This window comes from Salmo salar, chromosome ssa15 (genome assembly GCF_905237065.1).
Source record: "Salmo salar chromosome ssa15, Ssal_v3.1, whole genome shotgun sequence".
NCBI classification, from domain to species: Eukaryota; Metazoa; Chordata; class Actinopteri; order Salmoniformes; family Salmonidae; genus Salmo; species Salmo salar.
In genome coordinates, this window is record NC_059456.1 from 11327858 (window position 1) to 11354999 (window position 27142).

Consider the following 27142-nt stretch of genomic DNA (forward strand, 5'->3'; position numbering starts at 1 on the left):
GGGGTGGTGAGGGGTGATGGGATGAGGGGTGATGAGATGGGATGAGGTGGGATGAGGGGGGATGAGGTGGGATGAGGGGTGATGAGATGGGATGAGGGGTGGTGAGGGGTGATGAGGGGTGATGAGATGGGATGAGGGGTAATGAGGGGTGATGAGGGTGGGATGAGGTGGGATGAGGTGTGATTAACAGACACACTACAAACCATTCTAATGTAGCTTAAGTAATCGCATGTTGCCCGTTTGAACCATTTGTGCTGCACATCCCAGTGTCTGACTGTACCCATTAAACCTCAGAGTGGAGCGAACGCCATCTACTACGCAGGAAGACACGGCCACGTGGAGACCCTCAGGTTCCTGCATGAAAAGACCTGCCCTCTGGACGTCCAAGATAAGGTGATCACAACACACTCCAGTCAGTCTATCAGGCCCCTCGAATGGCTCACCCCCCCCTTTCCTCCCCACACACTACGGCTGTGTCGGTCATGGAGTTTTTGGGTGACGGTAATTGGCCATGAATAGAATGATTCGAAACGGCTTTCCCATTCAAGTCCGTGACTTCATAATGGGTGGACTGGCGGCCGTTGCGAGGAGCAAAGCAGATAGTAAAAACAGGAAGTAGAACCAGGAAGTGTACCCATCAATACGAGCTGTGATTTGTTGTCAACTCAACTGACTTTCCAAAAACTGCTTTGAATTGCATGAGCCACATCAATAACATTCTGTTACCATGGAAGTTATTGCATCACAATACCAGGCAGCCATTGCCAGTGTACCCATTAGTTTACCAGTCAAAAGCCTGGCCATCTAGTCTACATTCGGGTTGTTTGTTCAGTAATTATATATATTTTTTAAACAATACAGTTTTAATGTTTATTTTCATGACAGTCTTCATCCATAACCGTCGGTTACACGCTTATACAGTAGTATGCCAGTCCTAACACGCTACCTTTAGGCAGAAGGGCCCAGTCATCAGAGTTCAATCATTCCTGGATTTATCTGCTTTATTTGCTGTTGCCATGGAGACTGTGCTAGAGACGCTTCACTCCTCTCTAGATCACTACGCCTACCCGACTGGCCGGCCAGGATGGCATCGGCTGATACCCTGGTGTTTTACGTCACACAAACCCCTTCAATGGGAATAGAATATTGTTTCAGGGTGTGCCTAGATGTTTATACTGCAGAAGGACTGTGTTTGTGTGTGTGTTGTGCCATGACACCCAACATTTAGATTAGTCTGTAATGGTTTCTGTAGTTAGAAATAGAGCAGATGAGCCAGAAACATTATTTTGTTCAAATATAATTTGTTCTCTTGCCCATTTTAATTGATATTGTACCTAACATCTGTTTTGGATCAAACTTTTTTCTAACAATGAGTAAGACATGAGGAATACAAAGAACTGGTCAAAAGTCATCCAGGGACCCCTCCCCACCCCAACAACCAAAACATTAAACACCTTCCTAATATTGAGTTATTCCCCTCAGAACAGCCTCAATTCGTCAGGTCATGGACATTACAAGGTGTCCAAAGTGTTCCACAGGGATGCTGGTCCATGTTGACTCCAATGCTTCCCACATGTCAAGTTGGCTGGATGTCCTTTGGGTGGTGGACCATTCTTGATACACACAGGAAACTGTTGAGTGTGAAAAACCCAGCAGCACTGCAGTTCTTGACACAAACCAGTGTGCCTGGCACCTACTACCATACCCTGTTCAACAGCACTTAAATGTTTTGTTTTGCTAATTCAACCTATGAATGGCACACACATACAATCCATGTCTCAAGGTTTAAAAATCCTTTAACCTGTCTCCTCCCCTTCATCTACACTGATTGAAGTGGATTTAACATGTGACATCAATAAGGGATCATAGCTTTCACCTGGTCAGTCTATGTCATGGAAAGAGCAGGTGTTCCTAATTTTCTGTACACTCAGTGTAGTATCAGCATGACCAGTAGTATGAAGCTGCGGCTTGGAGTATTGTTTCTTCATCTTATGTAATGTATTGTCAGTGAATCTGGTGATGTTCTGTTTCCCCTGCTCAGTGAAATGAGTCATTGAAGTTATGTCCGTAGCTTCCCTGTGGCTCAGTTGGTAGAGCATGGTGTTTGCAACGCCAGGGTTGTGGGTTCGATTCCCACGGCATGAAATTAAATTAAATGTATGAAATGTATGCATTCACTACTGTAAGTCGCTCTGGATAAGAGCTTCTGCTAAATGACTAAAATGTAAAATGTAAATGGAATGTCCCATCCTTCATCCTGGTATTACCAGGTTCTGACCACTAGATGGTGCTATAATACTGGTTGTAGGGGGGGGGGCTTTTGACCATTTCTTTGGATTCCAATGGCTAACTCACTGTTACTAAAAAAGTTTGGTCCAAATCGGGTTTTTAGGTACTATATTTATTGCATATTATATAAATCCTATAAATTAAAAAGGCCCATTTGAGTGCAATCAATTAGCTTAATTTAAAAAAAATCTAATTTTATTTCAACGAAATAATGTTGCAGGAATGCTAATGTTATCTGTTTCTAACAACAGAAATGATTTCAGAACAATCTGACACGGTGGGTGTTGAAATCCTTTCTGGGTGCTTTTTGTGGTGGAACGACCCGTGTGTGTGATTATGCTGTGTTGCTGTTACAGAGTGGAGAGACAGCCCTCCACGTGGCAGCTCGCTATGGCAATGTGGATGTGGTCCAATACCTGTGTAGTATCCATGCCAACCCAGACCTTTCAGACAGGGTACGTATACACACACCACACACATACACACACACGCGCAGACCAGTCACAGCGTACGTTCTGAGTTTGTACTGAATACTGTACTGTATCATTCATTAGAATTTTGAGCGTAAAAAAGCCAGCAGCGCTGTAGTTCTTGACACAAACCGGTGCGCCTGGCACCTACTACCATACCCCGTTCTGAGCCAGTGTTTCTTGCCCATTCACCCTCTGAATGGCACACATACACAATCCATGTCTCAGTTGTCTCAAGGCTAAAAATCCTTCTTTAACCAGTCTCCTCCCCTTCATCTACACTGATTGAAGTGGATTTAACAAGAGACATCAATAAGAGATCATAACTTTCACCTGGATTCACCTGGTCAGTCTATCATGGAAAGAGTAGATGTTCCTAATGTTTTGTACACTCAGTGCATTTTAGCAAGTAAATGAGACAACAAGTGCATAATGTATATCGTGTGTTAACCTGATGAGGTATGTCACGTGTTAACCTGATGAGGTATGTCACGTGTTAACCTGATGAGGTATGTCACATGTTAACCTGATGCGGTATCTCACGTGTTAACCTGATGCGGTATCTCACGTGTTAACCTGATGCGGTATCTCACGTGTTAACCTGATGAGGTATCTCACGTGTTAACCTGATGAGGTATCTCACGTGTTAACCTGATGAGGTATCTCACGTGTTAACCTGATGAGGTATCTCACGTGTTAACCTGATGAGGTATGTCACGTGTTAACCTGATGAGGTATGTCACGTGTTAACCTGATGAGGTATCTCACGTGTTAACCTGATGAGGTATCTCACGTGTTAACCTGATGAGGTATCTCACGTGTTAACCTGATGAGGTATCTCACGTGTTAACCTGATAAGGTATCTCACGTGTTAACCTGATGAGGTATCTCACGTGTTAACCTGATGAGGTATGTCACGTGTTAACCTGATGAGGTATGTCACGTGTTAACCTGATGAGGTATGTCACGTGTTAACCTGATGAGGTATGTCACGTGTTAACCTGATGAGGTATCTCAGGTGTTAACCTGATGAGGTATGTCACGTGTTAACCTGATGAGGTACAGTGCATTCGGAAAGTATTCAGACACCTTGACTTTTTCCAAAGCTACCAACCGTTAGATCAGGAGGGATAGCAGCGTTGTTCTGTACCAACCGTTTGATCAGGAGGGATAGCAGCGTTGTTCTGTATAAACCGTTAGATCAGGAGGGATAGCAGCGTTGTTCTGTACAAACCGTTAGATCAGGAGGGATAGCAGCGTTGTTCTGTACCAACCGTTAGATCAGGAGGGATAGCAGTGTTGTTCTGTACCAACCGTTAGATCAGGAGGGATAGCAGCGTTGTTCTGTACCAACCGTTAGATCAGGAGGGATAGCAGCGTTGTCCCGAATAAACCGTTAGATCAGGAGGGATAGCAGCGTTGTTCTGTACCGACCGTTAGATCAGGAGGGATAGCAGCGTTGTTCTGTACCAACCGTTAGATCAGGAGGGATAGCAGCGTTGTTCTGTACCGACCGTTAGATCAGGCGGGATAGCAGCGTTGTTCTGTATAAACCGTTAGATCAGGAGGGATAGCAGCGTTGTTCTGTACCAACCGTTAGATCAGGAGGGATAGCAGCGTTGTTCTGTACCAACCGTTAGATCAGGAGGGATAGCAGTGTTGTCCTGTATAAACCGTTAGATCAGGAGGGATAGCAGCGTTGTTCTGTATAAACCGTTAGATCAGGAGGGGTATCAGCATTAGAAAAGCACCATGCTACTGTCTTGTTCTCTCTGACATATAGTTGTTGACTTGATAATGTAATTTGATGTTAGTTGATAATGTTAGTTGATAATGTAAGTTGATAATGTCATTTGATAATGTTAGTTGATAATGTTAGTTGTAAAGAGAACCACAGACAGTTTTTCCAAGCTTAAGGTAGTGGTTAGGATAGTTTTGTGATCATTTTGATTCCACTAGAAGTGAAAAGGAGTGGCATTAAGTCCCAAACCGACTCGTACCAGGCTACTTCAGATAGATTAGGAGCTGCCGTGTTGGTATCCTTATAACCCTCCCCTCCTCTCCTCATCAGGAGCAGGAAACCCCACTCCACTGTGCGTCGTGGCATGGCTACTTCTCGGTGGCCAGGACACTATGCCAGGCGGGGTGCCAGGTTAATGCCAAGAACAGGGATGGAGAGAGCCCCCTCCTCACTGCCTCTGCCAGGGGGTTCGCTGATATAGTAGAGTGTCTGATAGAACATGGCGCTGACCTCAACTCTACTGACAAGGTGAATGCTATGGCTATACTATTACTATATTATTACTATACTATTACTATGATATTACCTTACTATGACTATACTATGACTTTTATATTACCATACTATGACTATGCTATTACTATGATACTACTATGACATTACTATACTATTACCATACTATTACTATGATATTACTATACTATTACCATACTATTACAATGATATTACTATACTATTACCATACTATTACTATGATATTACTATACTATTACCATACTATTACTAGGATATTACTATGATATTACCATACTATCACTATGATATTACTATACTATTACCATACTATTACTATGATATTACTATACTATTACCATACTATTACATTACTATACTATTACCATACTATGATATTACTATACTATTACTATGATATTACTATACTATGACATTACTATACTATTACCATACTATTACTATGATATTATTATACTATTACCATACTATTACTATGATAATACTATACTATTACCATACTATTACTATGATATTACTATACTATTACCATACTATTACTATGACATTACTATGCTGTGACTATTACTATGATATTACTATGCTATGAATATTACTATACTATTACTATATTACTATGATATTACTATGCTATGACTATGCTATTACTATGATATTACTATGCTATGACTATGCTATTACTATGACTATGATATTACCATATTACCATATTACTATGGTATTACTATGATATTACCATGATATTACTATTACGATATTACTATGATATTATGATATTACTATACTATGACTATACTATAATATTACTATTACGATATTACTATATTACTATACTATTACTATGACTATACTATGATATTACTATTACGACATTACTATATTACTATGCAATTACTATGATATTACTATGATATGAATATACTGTGACTATACTATTACTATATTACTATACTATGACATTGCCATGATATTACTATTACGATATTATTATGATATTACTATGATATTACTATACTATGACTATACTATGATATTACTATTACGATATTACTTTATTACTATTACTATGATATTACTATGATATTACTCTACTATTATTATACTATGACCATACTATTACTATGACATTACTATGGTATTACTATACCGTTACTATGATATTACTATGATATTACTATACCATGACTGATATTACTATGATATTACTATACTACGACCATACTATGATATTACTATTAATATATTACTATACTATGACTATACTATTACTATGATATTACTATACTATTACTATATTACTATACTATGACTGTACTATTACTATGATATTACTATACTATGACTATACTATTACTATGGTATTACTATATTATGGCTATACTATGACTATACTATTACTATGATATTACTATGATATTACTATATTACTCTACTATGACCATACTATTACTGTGATATTACTATGGTATTATTATACCGTTACTATGATATTACTATGATATTACTATACTATGACTGATATTACTATGCTATTACTATACTACGACCATACTATATTACTATTACTATATTACTATTACTATATTACTATACTATGACTATGATATTACTATGATATTACTATACTATTACTATTACTATACTATGACTGTACTATTACTATGATATTACTATACTATGACTATACTATTACTATGGTATTACTATATTATGGCTATACTATGACTATACTATTACTATGGTATTACTATATTATGGCTATACTATGACTATACTATTACTATGATATTACTATACTATGACAATACTATGACTATGATATTACTATATTATGGCTATACTATGACTATACTATGACAACTATATTACTATATTACTATACTATTACTATGATTATTACTATGATAGTTCTATGGTATTACTAGAATATTACTGGGATATAGTATTACTATGCTATTACTATGATATTACTATGATATTACTGGGATATAGTATTACTATACTATGATATTACTAGAATATTACTGGGATATAGTATTACTGTACTATTACTATGATATTACTAGAATATTACTGGGATATAGTATTACTATATTATGATATTACTAGAATATTACTGGGATATAGTATTACTATACTATGATATTACTAGAATATTACTGGGATATAGTATTACTATACTATGATATTACTAGAATATTACTGTAGTATTACTAGTACTGGTAGAGATCTGTGACGTGGGGCTGTGTGTTCAGGACAGCCACATAGCGCTCCACCTGGCTGTGAGGAGGTGCCAACTGGAGGTGGTCAGATGTCTGCTCCGTCACCGTTGCCCCGTCGACCATCAAGATCGCCACGGCAACACGCCGCTGCACATCGCCTGTAAGGACGGCAACCTGCCCGTTGTCACGACACTGTGTGCTGCCAAGGCAACCCTTGACCTGCCCAACAAGGTAGAGATACTTTTGTTTTATTAATCAATTGACCAGGCTCAACCTACCCAGCAAGGTATATATTATCAGTACCTCAATCTGCCAATCAATTCATCAGTCAATCAATCCATAGCATTATTTTCCATTACAAACGAGGCTTCATATCTCTCTCTGCTAAACAGGACTCCAATATAATCCCATTATAACTGACCTTCTGATTCTGGTACCAGCGTTGTGATATTCATGTATTCTGAGATTGGATTGAAGCCATTTCTGTTATTTTGGTGCAGAGCTTCCCCCCCCCCAAAGGATTGTGGGAGGTGATGTGTATCCAGGAAGAGTGGTGTGTCGGAAGGCCAGAGCGCCTCGTATTTATTCATTTTGAGATCTGTGGTAAAATATTATTGGTTTCCTCAAGCTCATTGGTAGCGACAGGTCTGTTTGTCAAGTCGAGGGAAATGATTCTAGTTGAATTGAAAAGTCTGGTCTGATTTTCCTCTTGAATTAATGTAAACACGACGGTGACGCATGCTATTGGTTGAGTCCTGTCTGTGACGCGTGCTATTGGTTAAGTCCTGTCTGTGTGATGCGTGCTATTGGTTAAGTCCTGTCTGTGTGATGCGTGCTATTGGTTAAGTCCTGTCTGTGTGATGCGTGCTATTGGTTAAGTCCTGTCTGTGTGACACGTGCTATTGGTTAAGTCCTGTCTGTGTGACGCGTGCTATTGGTTAAGTCCTGTCTGTGTGACGCGTGCTATTGGTTAAGTCCTGTCTCTGTGATGCGTGCTATTGGTTAAGTCCCGTCTGTGACGCATGCTATTGGTTAAGTCCTCTCTGTGATGCGTGCTATTGGTTAAGTCCTGTCTGTGTGACGCGTGCTATTGGTTAAGTCCTGTCTGTGATGCGTGCTATTGGTTAAGTCCCGTCTGTGACGCGTGCTATTGGCTAAGTCCTGTCTGTGATGCGTGCTATTGGTTAAGTCCTGTCTGTGTGATGCGTGCTATTGGTTAAGTCCTGTCTGAGTGATGCGTGCTATTGGTTAAGTCCTGTCTGTGTGATGCGTGCTATTGGTTAAGTCCTGTCTGTGATGCGTGCTATTGGTTAAGTCCTGTCTGTGACGCGTGCTATTGGTTAAGTCCTGTCTGTGTGATGCGTGCTATTGGTTTAGTCCTGTCTGTGTGATGCGTGCTATTGGTTAAGTCCTGTCTGTGACGCGTGCTATTGGTTAAGTCCTGTCTGTGATGCGTGCTATTGGTTAAGTCCTGTCTGTGACGCGTGCTATTGGTTAAGTCCTGTCTGTGTGATGCGTGCTATTGGTTAAGTCCTGTCTGTGACGCGTGCTATTGGTTAAGTCCTGTCTGTGACGCGTGCTATTGGTTAAGTCCTGTGTGATGCATGCTATTGGTCCTCGTTAGGAAGCATCCATCAGACTGGGTTATTAATATGTCAGATCAAGTCTAGTTTCTGTTTCTGCTGTTTAACTTCTTTTGCTTTCCTCCTTTACTTTAGGTTTTCTGTTAACACTTCACTAACTGTACCAACGTAATGCTCTGATGACCTTTAACCTCTGTCTCTCTCCAGTATGGCAGGACACCTCTCCACATAGCAGCTATCAACGACCTTCTAGAGGTAGTCTAACCCCTGACCTTTAACCTCTGTCTCTCTCCAGTATGGCAGGACACCTCTCCACATGGCAGCTATCAACGACCTTCTAGAGGTAGTCAGACACCTGTGTGTAGCTGGGGCCAATACAGACGCCGTCACCAATGTAAGATATTTAATCAATAAGGCCTGAGGGGGTGTGGTATACGGCCAATATATCACGGCTGAGGGCTGTTATTAGGCACAACGCAACGCGGAGTGTCTGGATACTGCCTTTAGTCATGATATGTTGGCCATATACCACAAACTCCCGAGGTGCCGTATTGTTATTATAAACTGGTTACCAAGGTTATTAGAGCAGTAAAATTGAATGTTTTGTCATACCCGTGGTATACGGTCTGGTATTCCACGGCTGTCAGCCAATCAGCATTCAGGGCTCGAACCAACCAGTTTATATTAACTTTGATACCACACCTTTTTTTAAGCACTTCCTGCAGCTGTGTTTCTGGGAAAATTTAAGGTACCAACACGTATCTCTGTGGAACTCCACATTACATTCACATTACATTACATAAAGCACCTTTCACAGAGTCTCAAATCAAAAAGAAAAAATGGAAACTAGTGGGTTGATCTGGTAGCTCTGAAAGATGTTTCTCTGGGGCTTGGTGTCCTGTTGGGTTGTTGTCTGTTTGTTCAGCATAAAGGAAGCAATACCCTGCTGAATAGAGCCTCACAGTAGAGGTGCCATAATACCCATAAAACCTAGCGGTCAAACGGAGAAATGTTTCCATTCATTTTTCACATTGGGGATTTTAGGAACATAAGGGCTGTGTTTCGTGTTGGCTAACCCTGGTGTGACGTTTTGATAACCATGGAAATCTCTCTCGGACATGGGGACTTTTATCAATACATTTGTCAATATATTAGACCTCTCACTAAAGGCTTCAGTCATACAAATGTTATACTTAAATCCGAACTGGTTCTCTAGCAGATTAGTAAGGATATCTCACCCCGTGTCCCCAGAAGGGTCTTTTTCCCTTTAGTCAGATTACAACCTCTCACTTTGGGTTATTTGAAAATGAAATATTCTCCAAAATAACGCTATTTTTCGAACGAGTTATAGAAAGTTGATTTCAGTTTAATCCACCAGAAAAGACAGAACAAATAATACAACAAATATACTAATTGATTAAAAATCTATACAGTTACATCTATACAGTTACATCTCTACTATACAGTTACATCTATACAGTTACATCTATACAGTTACGTCCCTACAATACAGTTACATCTATACAGTTACATCCCTACTATACAGTTACATCTATACAGTTATGTTCCATCTATAAAGGTTACATCTATATAGTTATATTCCACCTATACAGTTACATCCCTACTATACAGTTACATCTATACAGTTACGTCCCTACTATACAGTTACATCTATACAGTTACGTCCCTACTATACAGTTACATCTATACAGTTACGTCCCTACTATACAGTTACATCTATACAGTTACGTCCCTACTATACAGTTACGTCCCTACTATACAGTTACATCCCTACTATACAGTTACATCACTACTGTACAGTTACATCTATACAGTTACATCTATACAGTTACATCCCTACAATACAGTTACGTCCCTACTGTACAGTTACGTCCCTACTATACAGTTACATCTATACAGTTACATCCCTACTATACAGTTACATTCCTACGATACAGTTACATCCCTACTATACAGTTACGTCCCTACTGTACAGTTACGTCCCTACTGTACAGTTACGTCCCTACGTACAGTTACATCCCTACGATACAGTTACGTCCCTACTATACAGTTACATCTATACAGTTACATCTATACAGTTACATCCCTACTATACAGTTACATCTATACAGTTACGTCCCTACTATACAGTTACATCTATACAGTTACATCCCTACTATACAGTTACATCTATACAGTTATGTTCCATCTATACAGTTACATCCCTACTATACAGTTACATCCCTACTATACAGTTACATCCCTACTATACAGTTACATCCCTACTATACAGATACATCCCTACGATACAGTTACATCTATACAGTTACGTCCCTACTATACAGTTACATCCCTACTATACAGTTACATCCCTACTATACAGTTGCGTCCCTACTGTACAGTTACATTCCTACTATACAGTTACATCTATACAGTTACGTCCCTACTATACAGTTACATCCCTACTATACAGTTACATCCCTACTGTACAGTTACATCCCTACTGTACAGTTACATCCCTACTGTACAGTTACATCTATACAGTTACATCTATACAGTTACGTCCCTACTATACAGTTACATCTATACAGTTACGTCCCTACTATACAGTTACATCCCTACAATACAGTTACATCTATACAGTTACGTCCCTACTGTACAGTTACGTCCCTACTGTACAGTTACATCCCTACTATACAGTAACATCTATACACTTACATCCCTACTATACAGTTACATCCCTACTATACAGTTACATCCCTACTGTACAGTTACATCTATACAGTTACATCCCTACTGTACAGTTACATCTATACAGTTACATCCCTACTGTACAGTTACATCTATACAGTTACATCCCTACTGTACAGTTACATCCCTATGATACAGTTACATCCCTACTATACAGTTACATCCCTACTGTACAGTTACATCTATACAGTTACATCTCTACTATACAGTTACATCCCTACTATACAGTTACATATATACAGTTACATCCCTACGATACAGTTACATCCCTGCTGTACAGTTACATCTATACAGTTACATCTATACAGTTACATCCCTACTATACAGTTACATCTATACAGTTACATCTATACAGTTACATCCCTACTATACAGTTACATCTATACAGTTACATCCCTACGATACAGTTACATCCCTACTATACAGTTACATCCCTACTATACAGTTACATCTATACAGTCACATCCATACTGTACAGTTACATATATACAGTCACATCCCTACTGTACAGTTACATCTATACAGTCACATCCCTACTGTACAGTTACATCTATACAGTTACATCCATACTGTACAGTTACATCTATACAGTTACATCCCTACTATATAGTTACATCCCTACTATACAGTTACATCCCTACTATACAGTTACATCTATACAGTCACATCCCTACTTTACAGTTACATCTATACAGTTACATCCCTACTATACAGTTACATCTATACAGTTACGTCCCTATTATACAGTTACATCCCTACTATACAGTTACGTCCCTACTATACAGTTACATCCCTACAATACAGTTACGTCCCTACAATACAGTTACGTCCCTACAATACAGTTACGTCCCTACTATACAGTTACATCTATACATTTACATCTATACAGTTACATCCATACTATACAGTTACATCCCTACTATACAGTTACATCTATACAGTTACATCCCTACTATACAGTTACATCTATACAGTTACATCCCTACTGTACAGTTACATCCCTACTGTACAGTTACATCCCTACTGTACAGTTACATCTATACAGTTACATCCCTACTATACAGTTACATCTATACAGTTACATCCCTACTATACAGTTACATCCCTACGATACATTTACATTTACATTTAAGTCATTTAGCAGACGCTCTTATCCAGAGCGACTTACAAATTGGTGCATACACCTTATGATATCCAGTGGAACAACCACTTTACAATAGTGCATCTAAATCTTTTAAGGGGGGGGGGGTAGAAGGATTACTTTATCCTATCCTAGGTATTCCTTAAAGAGGTGGGGTTTCAGGTGTCTCCGGAAGGTGGTGATTGACTCCGCTGTCCTGGCGTCGTGTGGGAGCTTGTTCCACCATTGGGGTGCCAGAGCAGCGAACAGTTTTGACTGGGCTGAGTGGGGACTGTGCTTCCTCAGAGGTAGGGGGGGCGAGCAGGTCAGAGGTGGATGAACGCAGTGCCCTTGTTTGGGTGTAGGGCCTGATCAGAGCCTGAAGGTACGGAGGTGCCGTTCCCCTCACAGCTCCGTAGGCAAGCACCATGGTCTTGTAGCGGATGCGAGCTTCAACTGGAAGCCAGTGGAGAGAGCGGCGGAGCGGGGTGACATGAGAGAACTTGGGAAGGTTGAACACCAGACGGGCTGCTGCTTTCTGGATGAGTTGTAGGGTTTAATGGCACAGATACAGTTACATCCCTACTATACAGTTACATCTATACAGTTACATCCCTGCTGTACAGTTACGTCTATACAGTTACATCCCTACTATACAGTTATATCTATACAGTTACATCCCTACTATACAGTTACATCTATACAGTTACATCCCTACTATACAGTTACATCCCTACTATACAGTTGCATCCCTACTGTACAGTTACATCCCTACTATACAGTTACATCTGTACAGTTACATCCCTACTATACAGTTACATCTATACAGTTACATCCCTACTATACAGTTACATCTATACAGTTACATCCCTACTATACAGTTACATCTATACAGTTACATCCCTACTATACAGTTACATCTATACAGTTACATCCCTACTATACAGTTACATCTATACAGTTACATCCCTACTGTACAGTTACATCTATACAGTTACATCCCTACTGTACAGTTACATCTATACAGTTACATCCCTACTGTACAGTTACATCCCTATGATACAGTTACATCCCTACTATACAGTTACATCCCTACTGTACAGTTACATCTATACAGTTACATCTCTACTATACAGTTACATCCCTACTATACAGTTACATATATACAGTTACATCCCTACGATACAGTTACATCCCTGCTGTACAGTTACATCTATACAGTTACATCTATACAGTTACATCCCTACTATACAGTTACATCTATACAGTTACATCTATACAGTTACATCCCTACTATACAGTTACATCTATACAGTTACATCCCTACGATACAGTTACATCCCTACTATACAGTTACATCCCTACTATACAGTTACATTTATACAGTCACATCCATACTGTACAGTTACATATATACAGTCACATCCCTACTGTACAGTTACATCTATACAGTCACATCCCTACTGTACAGTTACATCTATACAGTTACATCCATACTGTACAGTTACATCTATACAGTTACATCCCTACTATATAGTTACATCCCTACTATACAGTTACATCCCTACTATACAGTTACATCTATACAGTCACATCCCTACTTTACAGTTACATCTATACAGTTACATCCCTACTATACAGTTACATCTATACAGTTACGTCCCTATTATACAGTTACATCCCTACTATACAGTTACGTCCCTACTATACAGTTACATCCCTACTATACAGTTACATCCCTACTATACAGTTACGTCCCTACAATACAGTTACGTCCCTACAATACAGTTACGTCCCTACAATACAGTTACGTCCCTACAATACAGTTACATCCCTACTATACAGTTACATCTATACATTTACATCTATACAGTTACATCCATACTATACAGTTACATCCCTACTATACAGTTACATCTATACAGTTACATCCCTACTATACAGTTACATCTATACAGTTACATCCCTACTGTACAGTTACATCCCTACTGTACAGTTACATCTATACAGTTACATCCCTACTATACAGTTACATCTATACAGTTACATCCCTACTATACAGTTACATCCCTACGATACATTTACATTTACATTTAAGTCATTTAGCAGACGCTCTTATCCAGAGCGACTTACAAATTGGTGCATACACCTTATGATATCCAGTGGAACAACCACTTTACAATAGTGCATCTAAATCTTTTAAGGGGGGGTAGAAGGATTACTTTATCCTATCCTAGGTATTCCTTAAAGAGGTGGGGTTTCAGGTGTCTCCGGAAGGTGGTGATTGACTCCGCTGTCCTGGCGTCGTGTGGGAGCTTGTTCCACCATTGGGGTGCCAGAGCAGCGAACAGTTTTGACTGGGCTGAGTGGGGACTGTGCTTCCTCAGAGGTAGGGGGGGCGAGCAGGTCAGAGGTGGATGAACGCAGTGCCCTTGTTTGGGTGTAGGGCCTGATCAGAGCCTGAAGGTACGGAGGTGCCGTTCCCCTCACAGCTCCGTAGGCAAGCACCATGGTCTTGTAGCGGATGCGAGCTTCAACTGGAAGCCAGTGGAGAGAGCGGCGGAGCGGGGTGACATGAGAGAACTTGGGAAGGTTGAACACCAGACGGGCTGCTGCTTTCTGGATGAGTTGTAGGGTTTAATGGCACAGATACAGTTACATCCCTACTATACAGTTACATCTATACAGTTACATCCCTGCTGTACAGTTACGTCTATACAGTTACATCCCTACTATACAGTTATATCTATACAGTTACATCCCTACTATACAGTTACATCTATACAGTTACATCCCTACTATACAGTTACATCCCTACTATACAGTTGCATCCCTACTGTACAGTTACATCCCTACTATACAGTTACATCTGTACAGTTACATCCCTACTATACAGTTACATCTATACAGTTACATCCCTACTATACAGTTACATCTATACAGTTACATCCCTACTATACAGTTACATCTATACAGTTACATCCCTACTATACAGTTACATCTATACAGTTACATCCCTACTATACAGTTACATCTATACAGTTACATCCCTACTGTACAGTTACATCTATACAGTTACATCCCTACTGTACAGTTACATCTATACAGTTACATCCCTACTGTACAGTTACATCTATACAGTTACATCCCTACTGTACAGTTACATCTATACAGTTACATCTGTACAGTTACATCCCTACTATACAGTTACATCTATACAGTTACATCCCTACTGTACAGTTACATCTATTCAGTTACATCCCTACTATACAGTTATATCTATACAGTTACATCTATACAGTTACATCCCTACTATACAGTTACATCCCTACTATACAGTTACATCTATACAGTTACATCCCTACTATACAGTTACATCCCTACTATACAGTTACATCTATACAGTTACATCTATACAGTTACATCCCTACTATACAGTTACATCCCTACTATACAGTTACATCCCTACTGTACAGTTACATCCCTACTATACAGTTACATCTATACAGTTACATCCCTACTATTCAGTTACATCTATACAGTTACATCCCTACTATACAGTTACATCTATACAGTTACATCCCTACTGTACAGTTACATCTATATAGTTACGTCCCTACTATACAGTTACATCCCTACTATACAGTTACATCCCTACTATACAGTTACATCTCTACTATACAGTTACATCTATACAGTTACGTCCCTACTATACAGTTACATCCCTACTATACAGTTACATCCCTACTATACAGTTACATCTATACAGTTACATCCCTACTATACAGTTACATCTATACAGTTACATCTATACAGTTACATCTATACAGTTACATCCCTACTGTACAGTTACATCTATACAGTTACATCCCTACTATACAGTTACGTCCCTACTATACAGTTACGTCCCTACTATACAGTTACGTCCCTACTATACAGTTACATCCCTACTATACAGTTACATCTATACAGTTACATCCCTACTATACAGTTACATCTATACAGTTACATCCCTACTATACAGTTACATCTATACAGTTACATCTATACAGTTACGTCCCTACTGTACAGTTACATCTATACAGTTACATCCCTACTATACAGTTACATCCCTACTATACAGTTACATCCCTACGATACAGTTACATCCCTACTGTACAGTTACGTCTATACAGTTACATCCAAACAGTTACATCCCTACTATACAGTTACATCCCTACTATACAGTTACATCCCTACTATACAGTTACATCTCTACTATACAGTTACATCCCTACTATACAGTTACATCCCTACTATACAGTTACATCCCTACTATACAGTTACATCCGTACTATACAGTTACATCCCTACTATACAGTTACATCCCTACTATACAGTTACATCCCTACGATACAGTTACATCCCTACTATACAGTTACATCCCTACTATACAGTTACATCCCTACTATACAGTTACACCTATACAGTAACATCCCTACTATACAGTTACATCCCTACTATACAGATACATCTATACAGTTACATCCCTACTATACAGTTACATCTATACAGTTACATCCCTACTATACAGTTACATCTATACAGTTACATCCCTACTGTACAGTTATATCTATACAGTTACATCTATACAGTTACATCCCTACTATACAGTTACATCCCTACTATACAGTTACATCTATACAGTTACATCCCTACTATACAGTTACATCTATACAGTTACATCCCTACTGTACAGTTGCATCCCTACTATACAGTTACATCTATACAGTTACATCCCTACTATTCAGTTACATCTATACAGTTACATCCCTACTATACAGTTACATCTATACCGTTACATCCCTACTGTACAGTTACATCTATACAGTTACATCCCTACTGTACAGTTACATCCCTACTGTACAGTTACATCCCTACTGTACAGTTAGATCTATACAGTTACATCCCTACTATACAGTTACATCTATACAGTTTCATCCCTACTATACAGTTACATCTATACAGTTACATCCCTACTATACAGTTACATCTATACAGTTTCATCCCTACTATACAGTTACATCTATACAGTTACATCCCTACTATACAGTTACATCTATACAGTTACATCCCTACTATACAGTTACATCTATACAGTTACGTCCCTACTATACAGTTACGTCCCTACTATACAGTTACGTCCCTACTATACAGTTACATCTATACAGTTACATCCCTACTATACAGTTACATCCCTACTATACAGTTACATCTATACAGTTACATCCCTACTATACAGTTACATCTATACAGTTACATCCCTACTATACAGTTACATCTATACAGTTACGTCCCTACTATACAGTTACGTCCCTACTATACAGTTACGTCCCTACTATACAGTTACATCTATACAGTTACATCCCTACTATACAGTTACATCTATACAGTTACATCCCTACTATACAGTTACATCCCTACTGTACAGTTACATCCCTACTATACAGTTACATCTATACAGTTACATCCCTACTATACAGTTATGTCCCTACTGTACAGCGTCGTGTGTTTTTCTCACTCTCTTTCTCTCCCCCTTTTCTCTCTCCCCCCTTTCTCTCTCCCCCCTTCCCTCCCTCTCTGTCCCTCCCTTTCTGTCCCCCCTTCCCTCCCTCTCTGTCCCTCCCTCCCTCTCCCTCCCTCTCCACCCCTGTCCCTCCCTCTCCCCCCTCCCTCCCTCCCTCCCTCCCTGTCTCTTCCTCAGGATGGTAAAACAGCAGAAGATGTGGCAGTGCAGGAGCAGCAGGAGCATGTTGCTGTGCTCCTGGGTAAACTGAAGAAGGTACTGCATCTCTGTGGTCCTCCACAATACATACAACCATTATGTTTTTATTTAACTATGAACACTGGTGATTAATATATCATTATATTAACTACTGGTGATTAATATATCCTTATAATTATATAAACTACTGGTGATTAATATATCATTATATAAACTATTATATAAACTAGGAGTTGTTCAATTTGATAAACTCTTTGGTTAGTGTCAGTTGATCTCAAAAAGTATTTGTATAGTTAGACAACCTTACATTTAAAAATATGAAATGATACCTCTTCTATCAAAAACCTGAAGCTCTCAGGTGCATTTACACTATGCTTTCAAATCACTTGTTTTAGGCCAGTAGTGTCGTTATTTAACTAGGAACAGTGGGTTAACCTCCTCCACAATACATACAACCTTTATATTTTTGTTTAACTATGAACAGTGGGTTAACCTCCTCCACAATACATACAACCTTTATGTTTTTATCACAATACATACAACCTTTATGTTTTTATCACAATACATACAACCTTTATGTTTTCATTTAACCTTTATTTAACTAGGCAAGTCAGTTAAGAACACATTCTTATTTACAATGACGGTCTAGGAACAGTGGGTTAACTGCCTTGTTCAGGGGGCAGAACGACAGATTTTTACCTTGTCAGCTCGGAGATTTGATTTGATCTGGCCCAACACTCTAACCACTAGGCTACCTGCCGCCCCTTTAACCTCAGCCTGCATCAGACCAGCATACCATGCCAGGTCCCGTGGCAGGTCCCGTGCCAGGTCCCGTGCCAGGTCCCATGCCAGGTCCCTACCAGGTCCCATCCTTTTTCTCTCTCGATCTCTCTATCAATTCAATTCAAAGCGGCTTTATTGGCATAGGTAACGTGTTTACGTTGCCAAAGCAACTGAAAAAACTAAAACAAAACAACGACAAAAATCACAAAGTGAATTTCACACACACACAACACATTTCAAGAGAATAACAACATTTAAAATATGTTAGTGGTTGAAAATGAAAAATGAAATAACATTTAAAATGTTACATCAGATATTTGGTGTTGTGACAATGTGCAGATAGTACTATGTATGAATGATGGGGAAATAAATAGGGGAAATAAATAGCCAGATAAATATAAGTTATAGTTCCATCGGTGTTTCTGACCCACTGGTTGACCTTTTCTTGTAGCAGCAGGTCACACATTTTGCTGCTGTGATTGGACACTGTGTGCGGTATTCCGCCTTCAGAATTGTCAAAATTATATTGGTTTTCAAATTATTTGTGGGTTTGTGTAATTTGAATTGAATCTCAATCTCTGTTCGTTCAGAAAGTATAATGTCAAAGTGGAATTCTGTTTTTCGAAACAGCCATGAATTTAAAATAGGTTAAATTTAGATTTTTTTGTCACTGGCTACTACACACAATACCCTATAATGTCAAAGTGGAAATATGTTTTTTATATATGTTTAAACCCCTTGACTTTTTCCACATTTTGTTGTGTTACAGCCTTAATTTAAAATGTTTTAAATTGATTGTTTTGTCGCTGGCTTACACAATACCCCATAATGTCAAAGTTCACATTTTTACAAATAAATGAAAAGCTGAAATGTCTTCAGTCAGTATTCAACCCATGTGTTATGGCCTAAAAAAGTTCAGGAGTAATAATGTGCTTAACAAGTCACATAATAAGTTGCAATAATAGTGTTTAACATCATTTTTGAATGACTCTGAGGGAGTCATTGAGTATCCCACACATACAGTTGAAGTGGGAAGTTTACATACACCTTAATACATTTAAACTCAGTTTTTCACAATTCCTGACATTTAATCCTAGTAAAAATTCCCTGTTTTAGGTCAGTTAGGATCACCACTTTATTTTAAGAATGTGAAATGTCAGAATAATAGTAGAGAGAATGATTTATTTCAGCTTTAATTTCTTTCATCACATTTCCAGTGGGTCAGAAGTTTACATGCACTCAATTAGTATTTGGTAGCATTGCCTTTAAATCGTTTAACTTGGGTCAAACATTGTGGGTAGCCTTCCACAAGCTTCCCATAATAAGTTGGGTGAATTTTAGCCCATTCCTCCTGAAAGAGCTGGGTTTGAGTCAGGTTTGTAGGCCTCCTTGCTCTAACACGCTTTTTCAGTTTTGCCCACAAATGTTCTTTGGGATGGAGGTCGGGCTTTGTGATGGCCACTCCAATACCTTGACTTTGTTGTCCTTAAGCCATTTTGCCACAACTTTGGAAGTATTTACGACCAATTTGCGACCAAGCTTTAACTTCCTGACTGATGTCTTGAGATGTTGCTTCAATATATCCACATAATTTTCCTACCTCATGATGCCATCTATTTTGTGAAGTGCACCAGTCCCTCCTGCAGCAAAGCAACCCCACAACATGATGCTGCCACCCCCATGCATCACGGTTGGGATGGTGTCCTTCGGTTTGCGAGCTTCCCCCTTTTTCCTCCAAAGATAACGATGGTCATTATGGCCAAACAGTTCTATTTTTGTTTCATCAGGCCAGAGGACATGTCTCCAAAAAGTACAATCTTTGTCCCCATGTGCAGTTGCAAACCGTAGTCTGGCTTTTTTATGGTGGTTTTGGAGCAGTGGCTTCTTCCTTGCTAAGCGGCCTTTCAGGTTATGTCGATATAGGACTCGTTTTACTGTGGATATAGATACTTTTGTACCTGTTTCCTCCAGCATCTTCACAAGGTCCTTTGCTGTTGTTCTGGGATTGATTTGCACTTTTCACACCAAAGTACGTTCATCTCTAGGAGACAGAACGTGTCTCTTTCCTGAGCGGTATGATGGCTGTGTGGTCCCATGGTGTTTATACTTGCGTACTATTGTTTGTACAGATGAACGTGGTACCTTCAGGCATTTGGAAATTGCTCCCAAGGATGAACCAGACTTGTGGAGGTCTACCATTTTTTTCTGAGCTCTAGGCTGATTTCTTTTGATTTTCCCATGATGTCAAGCAAAGAGGCACTGAGTTTGAAGGTAGGCCTTGAAATACATCCACAGGTACACCTCCAATTGACTCAAAAGATGTCAATTAGCCTATCAGAAGCTTCTAAAGCCACAACATTATTTTCTGGAATTTTCCAAGCTGTTTAAAGGCACAGTCAACTTAGTGTATGTAAACTTCTGACCCACTGGAATTGTAATACAGTGAATTATAAGTGAAATAATCTGTCTGTAAACAATTGTTGGAAAAATTACTTGTCATGCACAAAGTAGATGTCCTAACCGACTTGCCAAAACTATAGTGGTTGAAGAGTGGTTGAAAAACGAGTTTTAATGACTCCAACCTAAGTGTATGTAAACTTCCGATTTCAACTGTACAATTATCTGTAAGGTCCCTCTGTCAAGCAGTGAATTTCGAACACAGATTCAACCACAAAGACCAGAGTGGTTTTCCAATGCCTCACAAAGAAGGGCACCTATTGGTAGATGGGTAAAAAAAAAAAAAATTAAAGCAGACATTGAAAAGCATGGTGAAGATATTAATTTCACTTTGGATGGTGTATCAATGCACCCAAAATACAGGCGTCCTAACTCAGTTGCCGGAGAGGAAGGAACGTGCTTGTGTATAATTGCTGGTTATTGCTCCATATAATAATGATATGGTACAAAATATATATACATTTTAATGAACCGCTGGTGTATTATTTAGCACCTCTGATAGGGCTTTACATTGTAGAGAAACTCACCTCATCCATTTGACTAGTTAAATGCATCCTTCCTTCCCTCCCTCTCTCCCCATCCTCCTTCTCATCTTCCCTCCCTCCTTCCCATCTTCCCTCCCTCTCTCCCCATCCTCCTTCCCATCTTCCCTCCCTCTCTCCCCATCCTCCTTCTCATCTTCCCATCCTCCTTCTCATCTTCCCTCCCTCCTTCCCATCTTCCCTCCCTCCCTCCCCATCCTCCTTCCCATCTTCCCTCCCTCCTTCCCATCTTCCCTCCCTCCCTCCCCCATCCTCCTTCCCATCTTCCCTCCCTCCTTCCCATCTTCCCTCCCTCCTTCCCATCTTCCCTCCCTCCTTCCATCCATCCCTCCTTCTCTTTCTCAGCATATGACAGAAGGGAAGTGTCCGTTCATAAAAGTTTCCACCGCTGCCTCCGGTCCATAGTAGTATTTCTCCTCCCTCCCTCCCTCCCTCCCTCCCTCCCTCCCTCCCTCCCTCCCTCCCTCCCTCCCTCCCTCCCTCCCTCCCTCCAATATAAGTTTCCACCGCTACCTCAGGTCCATAGTAGTGTATCTCTTCACTCAGTAGTTATATGATCTGATTGCTCCCCGTCCCCCTCTCCAGAACAGCCATAAAGCCAGCTACATCCAGGCCCTGCGTCCCACCAGCACCCCCCAGCCCCGGGTCAAGCTGAAGCTGCTGGGCCACTGTGGCTGTGGGAAGAGCTCCCTCCTGGAGAGTCTGAAGTGTGGCATCCTAAGGGGCTTCTTCAGGAGGAGACGACCACGGGGCAACAACACCGCACGACATCCCAACTCACCCATGGACGGCAAGGCTGCAGGTAGGCTTCACGCGCACACACACACACACACACATACACACACAGGGACACACTGATTTTAATGGCTGAGGATGAACCGTAGCCACGTAGCAACATATCAAGGCCCAGGATAAGTTATTACTTATCTCCACCCCAACTCCCCAGCTCACCATAGTGGGATCATATTATTAGGATGTTCATGTCTCTGCCAAGGGCTTTGTTTGACAGGAAAACAGCCAGTATAGACAGTATGGTAGTATAGTAAACAGGTAGTATAATGTATAGACAGTATGGTAGTATAGACAGTATGGTAGTATAGTAAACAGTCAGTATAGTGTATAGACAGTATGGTAGTATAGTACACAGTCAGTATAATGTATAGACAGTATGGTAGTATAGTACACAGTCAGTATAGTGTATAGACAGTATGGTAGTATAGTAAACAGTCAGTATAGTGTATAGACAATATGGTAGTATAGTGTATAGACAGTATGGTAGTATAGTAAACAGTCAGTATAGTGTATAGACAGTATGGTAGTATAGTAAACAGTCAGTATAGTGTATAGACAGTATGGTAGTATAGTCAACAGGTAGTATAGACAGTATGGTAGTATAGACAGTATGGTGGTATAGTAAACAGGTAGTATAGTGTATAGACAGTATGGTAGTATAGTAAACAGTCAGTATAGTGTATAGACAGTATGGTAGTATAGTACACAGCCAGTATAGTGTATAGACAGTATGGTAGTATAGTAAACAGTCAGTATAGTGTATAGACAGTATGGTAGTATAGTACACAGTCAGTATAGTGTATAGACAGTATGGTAGTATAGTAAACAGTCAGTATAGTGTATAGACAGTATGGTAGTATAGATAAGTCAGTATAGTGTATAAACAGTATGGTAGTATAGTAAACAGTCAGTATAGTGTATAGACAGTATGGTAGTATAGATAAGTCAGTATAGTGTATAAACAGTATGGTAGTATAGTAAACAGTCAGTATAGTGTATAGACAGTATGGTAGTATTGTAGAGTGCTTCCCAACCTTTTTTGAACCATGATTGATAATGGCGTCAGAGGGGGTGGCTGCCATTTTATGGGCTCCTAGCCAACTGTGCTATTCAATTTTTTTCACATTGTTTGTAACTTATTTTGTACATAATGTTGCTGCTACCTTCTGTTATGACCGAAAAGAGCTTCTGGACATCAGAACAGCAATTACTCACCTCAAACTGGACCAAAAAACTGATTTAATGAGTCCGACGCGAAGGATATACTGCTTCTCCGAGACCAGGCTCAAATCCCCGCCATTCGCGTGAAAAGAAGACGGAGGAACAGTGGGAGGAGATCGGGGTGCCTTGTGAGAATTTGTCGTCAAGCGGGTAACCCGCCTCTACCATCCATTTTATTGGCCAACGTGCAATCACTGGAGAATAAACTGGATGATCTCTGTTCGAGACTATCCTACCAACGAGACATTAACTGACATCACCTCATACAAGTACTTGGGAGTATGGCTAGACGGTACACTGTCCTTCTCCCGGCACATATCAAAGCTGCAGGATAAGGTTAAGTCTAGACTTGGTTTCCTCTATCGTAATCGCTCCTCTTTCACCCCAGCTGCCAAACTAACCCTGATTCAGATGACCATCCTACCCATGCTAGATTACGAAGACATAATTTATAGATCGGCAGGTAAGGGTGCTCTCGAGTGGCTAGATGTTCTTTACCATTCGGACATCAGACTTGCCACCAATGCTCCTTATAGGACACATCACTGCACTCTATACTCCTCTGTAAACTGGTCATCTCTGTATACCCGTCGCAAGACCCACTGGTTGATGCTTATTTATAAAACCCTCTTAGGCCTCACTCCCCCCTATCTGAGATATCTACTGCAGCCCTCATCCTCCACATACAACACCCGTTCTGACAGTCACATACTGTTAAAGGTCCCCAAAGCACACACATCCCTGGGTCGCTCCTCTTTTCAGTCCACTGCAGCTAGCGACTGGAACGAGCTGCAACAAACACTCAAACTGGACAGTTTTATCTCCATCTCTGCATTCAAAGACTCAATCATGGACTCTCTTACTGACAGTTGTGGCTGCTTTGCGTGATGTATTGTTGTCTCTACCTTCTTGCCCTTTGTGCTGTTGTCTGTGTCCAATAATGTTTGTACCATGTTCTGTGTTGCTACCATGTTGTGTTGCTGTCATGTTGTTGTTAAGTTGCTACCATGTTGTGCTGCTACCATGTTGTTGTTAAGATGCTACCATGCTGTGTTTTCATGTGTTGCTGTCTTGCTATGTTGTTGTCTTAGGTCTCTCTTTATGTAGTGTTGTGTTGTCTCGTTGTGATATGTGTTTGGTCCTATATTTATATTGTATTTTTATTTTAATCCCAGGCCCCCGTCCCCGTTGGAGGCCTTTTGCACTTTTGGTAGGCCGTCATTATAAATAAGAATTTGCTCCTAACTGACTTGCCTAGTTAAATAAAAGTTAAATAAAATTAATAAAAAGTGTAATATCTGATGTTTCACCGAGTCGGGGCTGAACGACGACACGGATAATGTACAGTTGGCTGTGTTTTCTGTGCATCGGCAGGACAGAACAGCTACGTCTGGTAAGACAAGGCGAGGGGGGGGGGTGTCTATTTCTCAATAACAGCTGTTCGCCCGATGTCTAATATTAAAGAAGTCTCGAGGTATTGCTCGCCTGAGGTAGAATACCTCATAATAACCTGTAGACCACACAATCTACCAAGAGAGTTCTCATCTATATTATTTGTAGCCGTTTATTTACCACCACCCAGAAGCGGTGCTCCTAGTGACCGGGGAATTTAATTCAAACTTAAATCAGTTTTACCAAATTTTACCAGCATGTTAAATGTGCAACCAGAGGGAAAGAAACACTAGACCACCTTTACTCCACACACAGAGACGCGTACAAAGCTCTCCCTCGCCCTCCATTTGGCAACTCTGACCATAATTCTATCCTCCTGATTCCCGCTTACAAGTAAAAACTAAAGCAGGAAGCACCAGTGACTAGATCAATACAGAAGTGGTCAGATGACGCGGATGCTACAGGACTGTTTTGCTAGCACAGACTGGAATATGTTCCGGGATTCATCCAATGATATTGAGGAGTACACCACATCAGTCATCGGCTTCATCAATAAGTGCATTGACCACGTCGTCCCCACAGTGACCGTACGTACATATCCCAACCAAAAGCCATGGATTACAGGCAACATCCGCATCAAGCTAAAGGCTAGAGCTGCCGCTTTCAAGGAGATGGACACTAATTCAGACGCTTATAAGAAATCCCGCTATGCCCTCAGGCAAACCATCAAACAAGCAAAGTGCTTACGGCCCAGTACCTCCCTGGGGCCAAGCTTCCTGCTATCCAGGACCTATATAATAGGCGGTGTCAGAGGAAAGGCCATAAAATTGTCAGAGACTCCAGTCACCCAAGTCATAGACTGTTTTCTCTGCTACCGCACGGCAAGAGGTACCGGGGCACCAAGTCCAAGACCAAAAGGCTCCTGAACAGCTTCTACCCCCAAGACATAAGACTGCTGAACAATTCATCTAATGGCCACCGGACTATTTACATTGACCCCCCCCCTCCATTTGTTTTGTACCCTGCTGCTACTCGCTGTTTATTATCTATGCATAGGCACTTCACCCCTACCTACATGTACAAATTACCTCAACTAGCCTGTACCCCGCACATTTGACTTGTAAGCATTTCACGATAAGGTCTACACTTGTTGTATTCGGTGCATGTGACAAATAAAGTTGGATTTGATTTACTAGAAACAAACTCAGTTTACCTATCTGTGGATTAATTAGAGGACCTTTTGCATTTCAGGTAAAATAACAACCCAATGTTTATATCCCAGGACAAATTAGCTAGCAACAGCAAGCTAGATAGCTAAATTACCATAAATGTTTAATGCTTTTCGACCTGTCCCCAAATTTCTATAGTTGTTTCAGAGTTTGTTTTGATATTTCAACCTACGTGTCGGGATCAGGTCTGGTGTGGATGGACAAAATCAACATGTGATGGCGCACAAGGATGCAGGCGGTCTGGTCAACATG

The 27142-nt window shown here is 40.2% G+C and overlaps 1 protein-coding gene across 6 annotated transcripts in view; it reads left to right on the forward strand.

The window, feature by feature from the left end:
* The window catches only part of dapk1 (death-associated protein kinase 1), a 169185-nt gene that overhangs the window by 113403 nt on the left and 28640 nt on the right, over positions 1–27142 (forward strand). For 5 of the 6 annotated variants that reach the window (XM_045695457.1, XM_045695458.1, XM_045695459.1 and 2 more), the window contains 7 exons: positions 295–393; positions 2646–2744; positions 4831–5028; positions 7290–7487; positions 9135–9233; positions 18454–18531; positions 22842–23058. In XM_045695457.1, coding sequence (XP_045551413.1) covers positions 295–393; positions 2646–2744; positions 4831–5028; positions 7290–7487; positions 9135–9233; positions 18454–18531; positions 22842–23058 — 988 coding nt within the window. Of the gene's footprint in view, positions 1–294; positions 394–2645; positions 2745–4830; positions 5029–7289; positions 7488–9134; positions 9234–18453; positions 18532–22841; positions 23059–24231; positions 24499–27142 lie in introns of those variants that run through there. The other variant, XM_045695461.1, reaches the window with a different exon arrangement.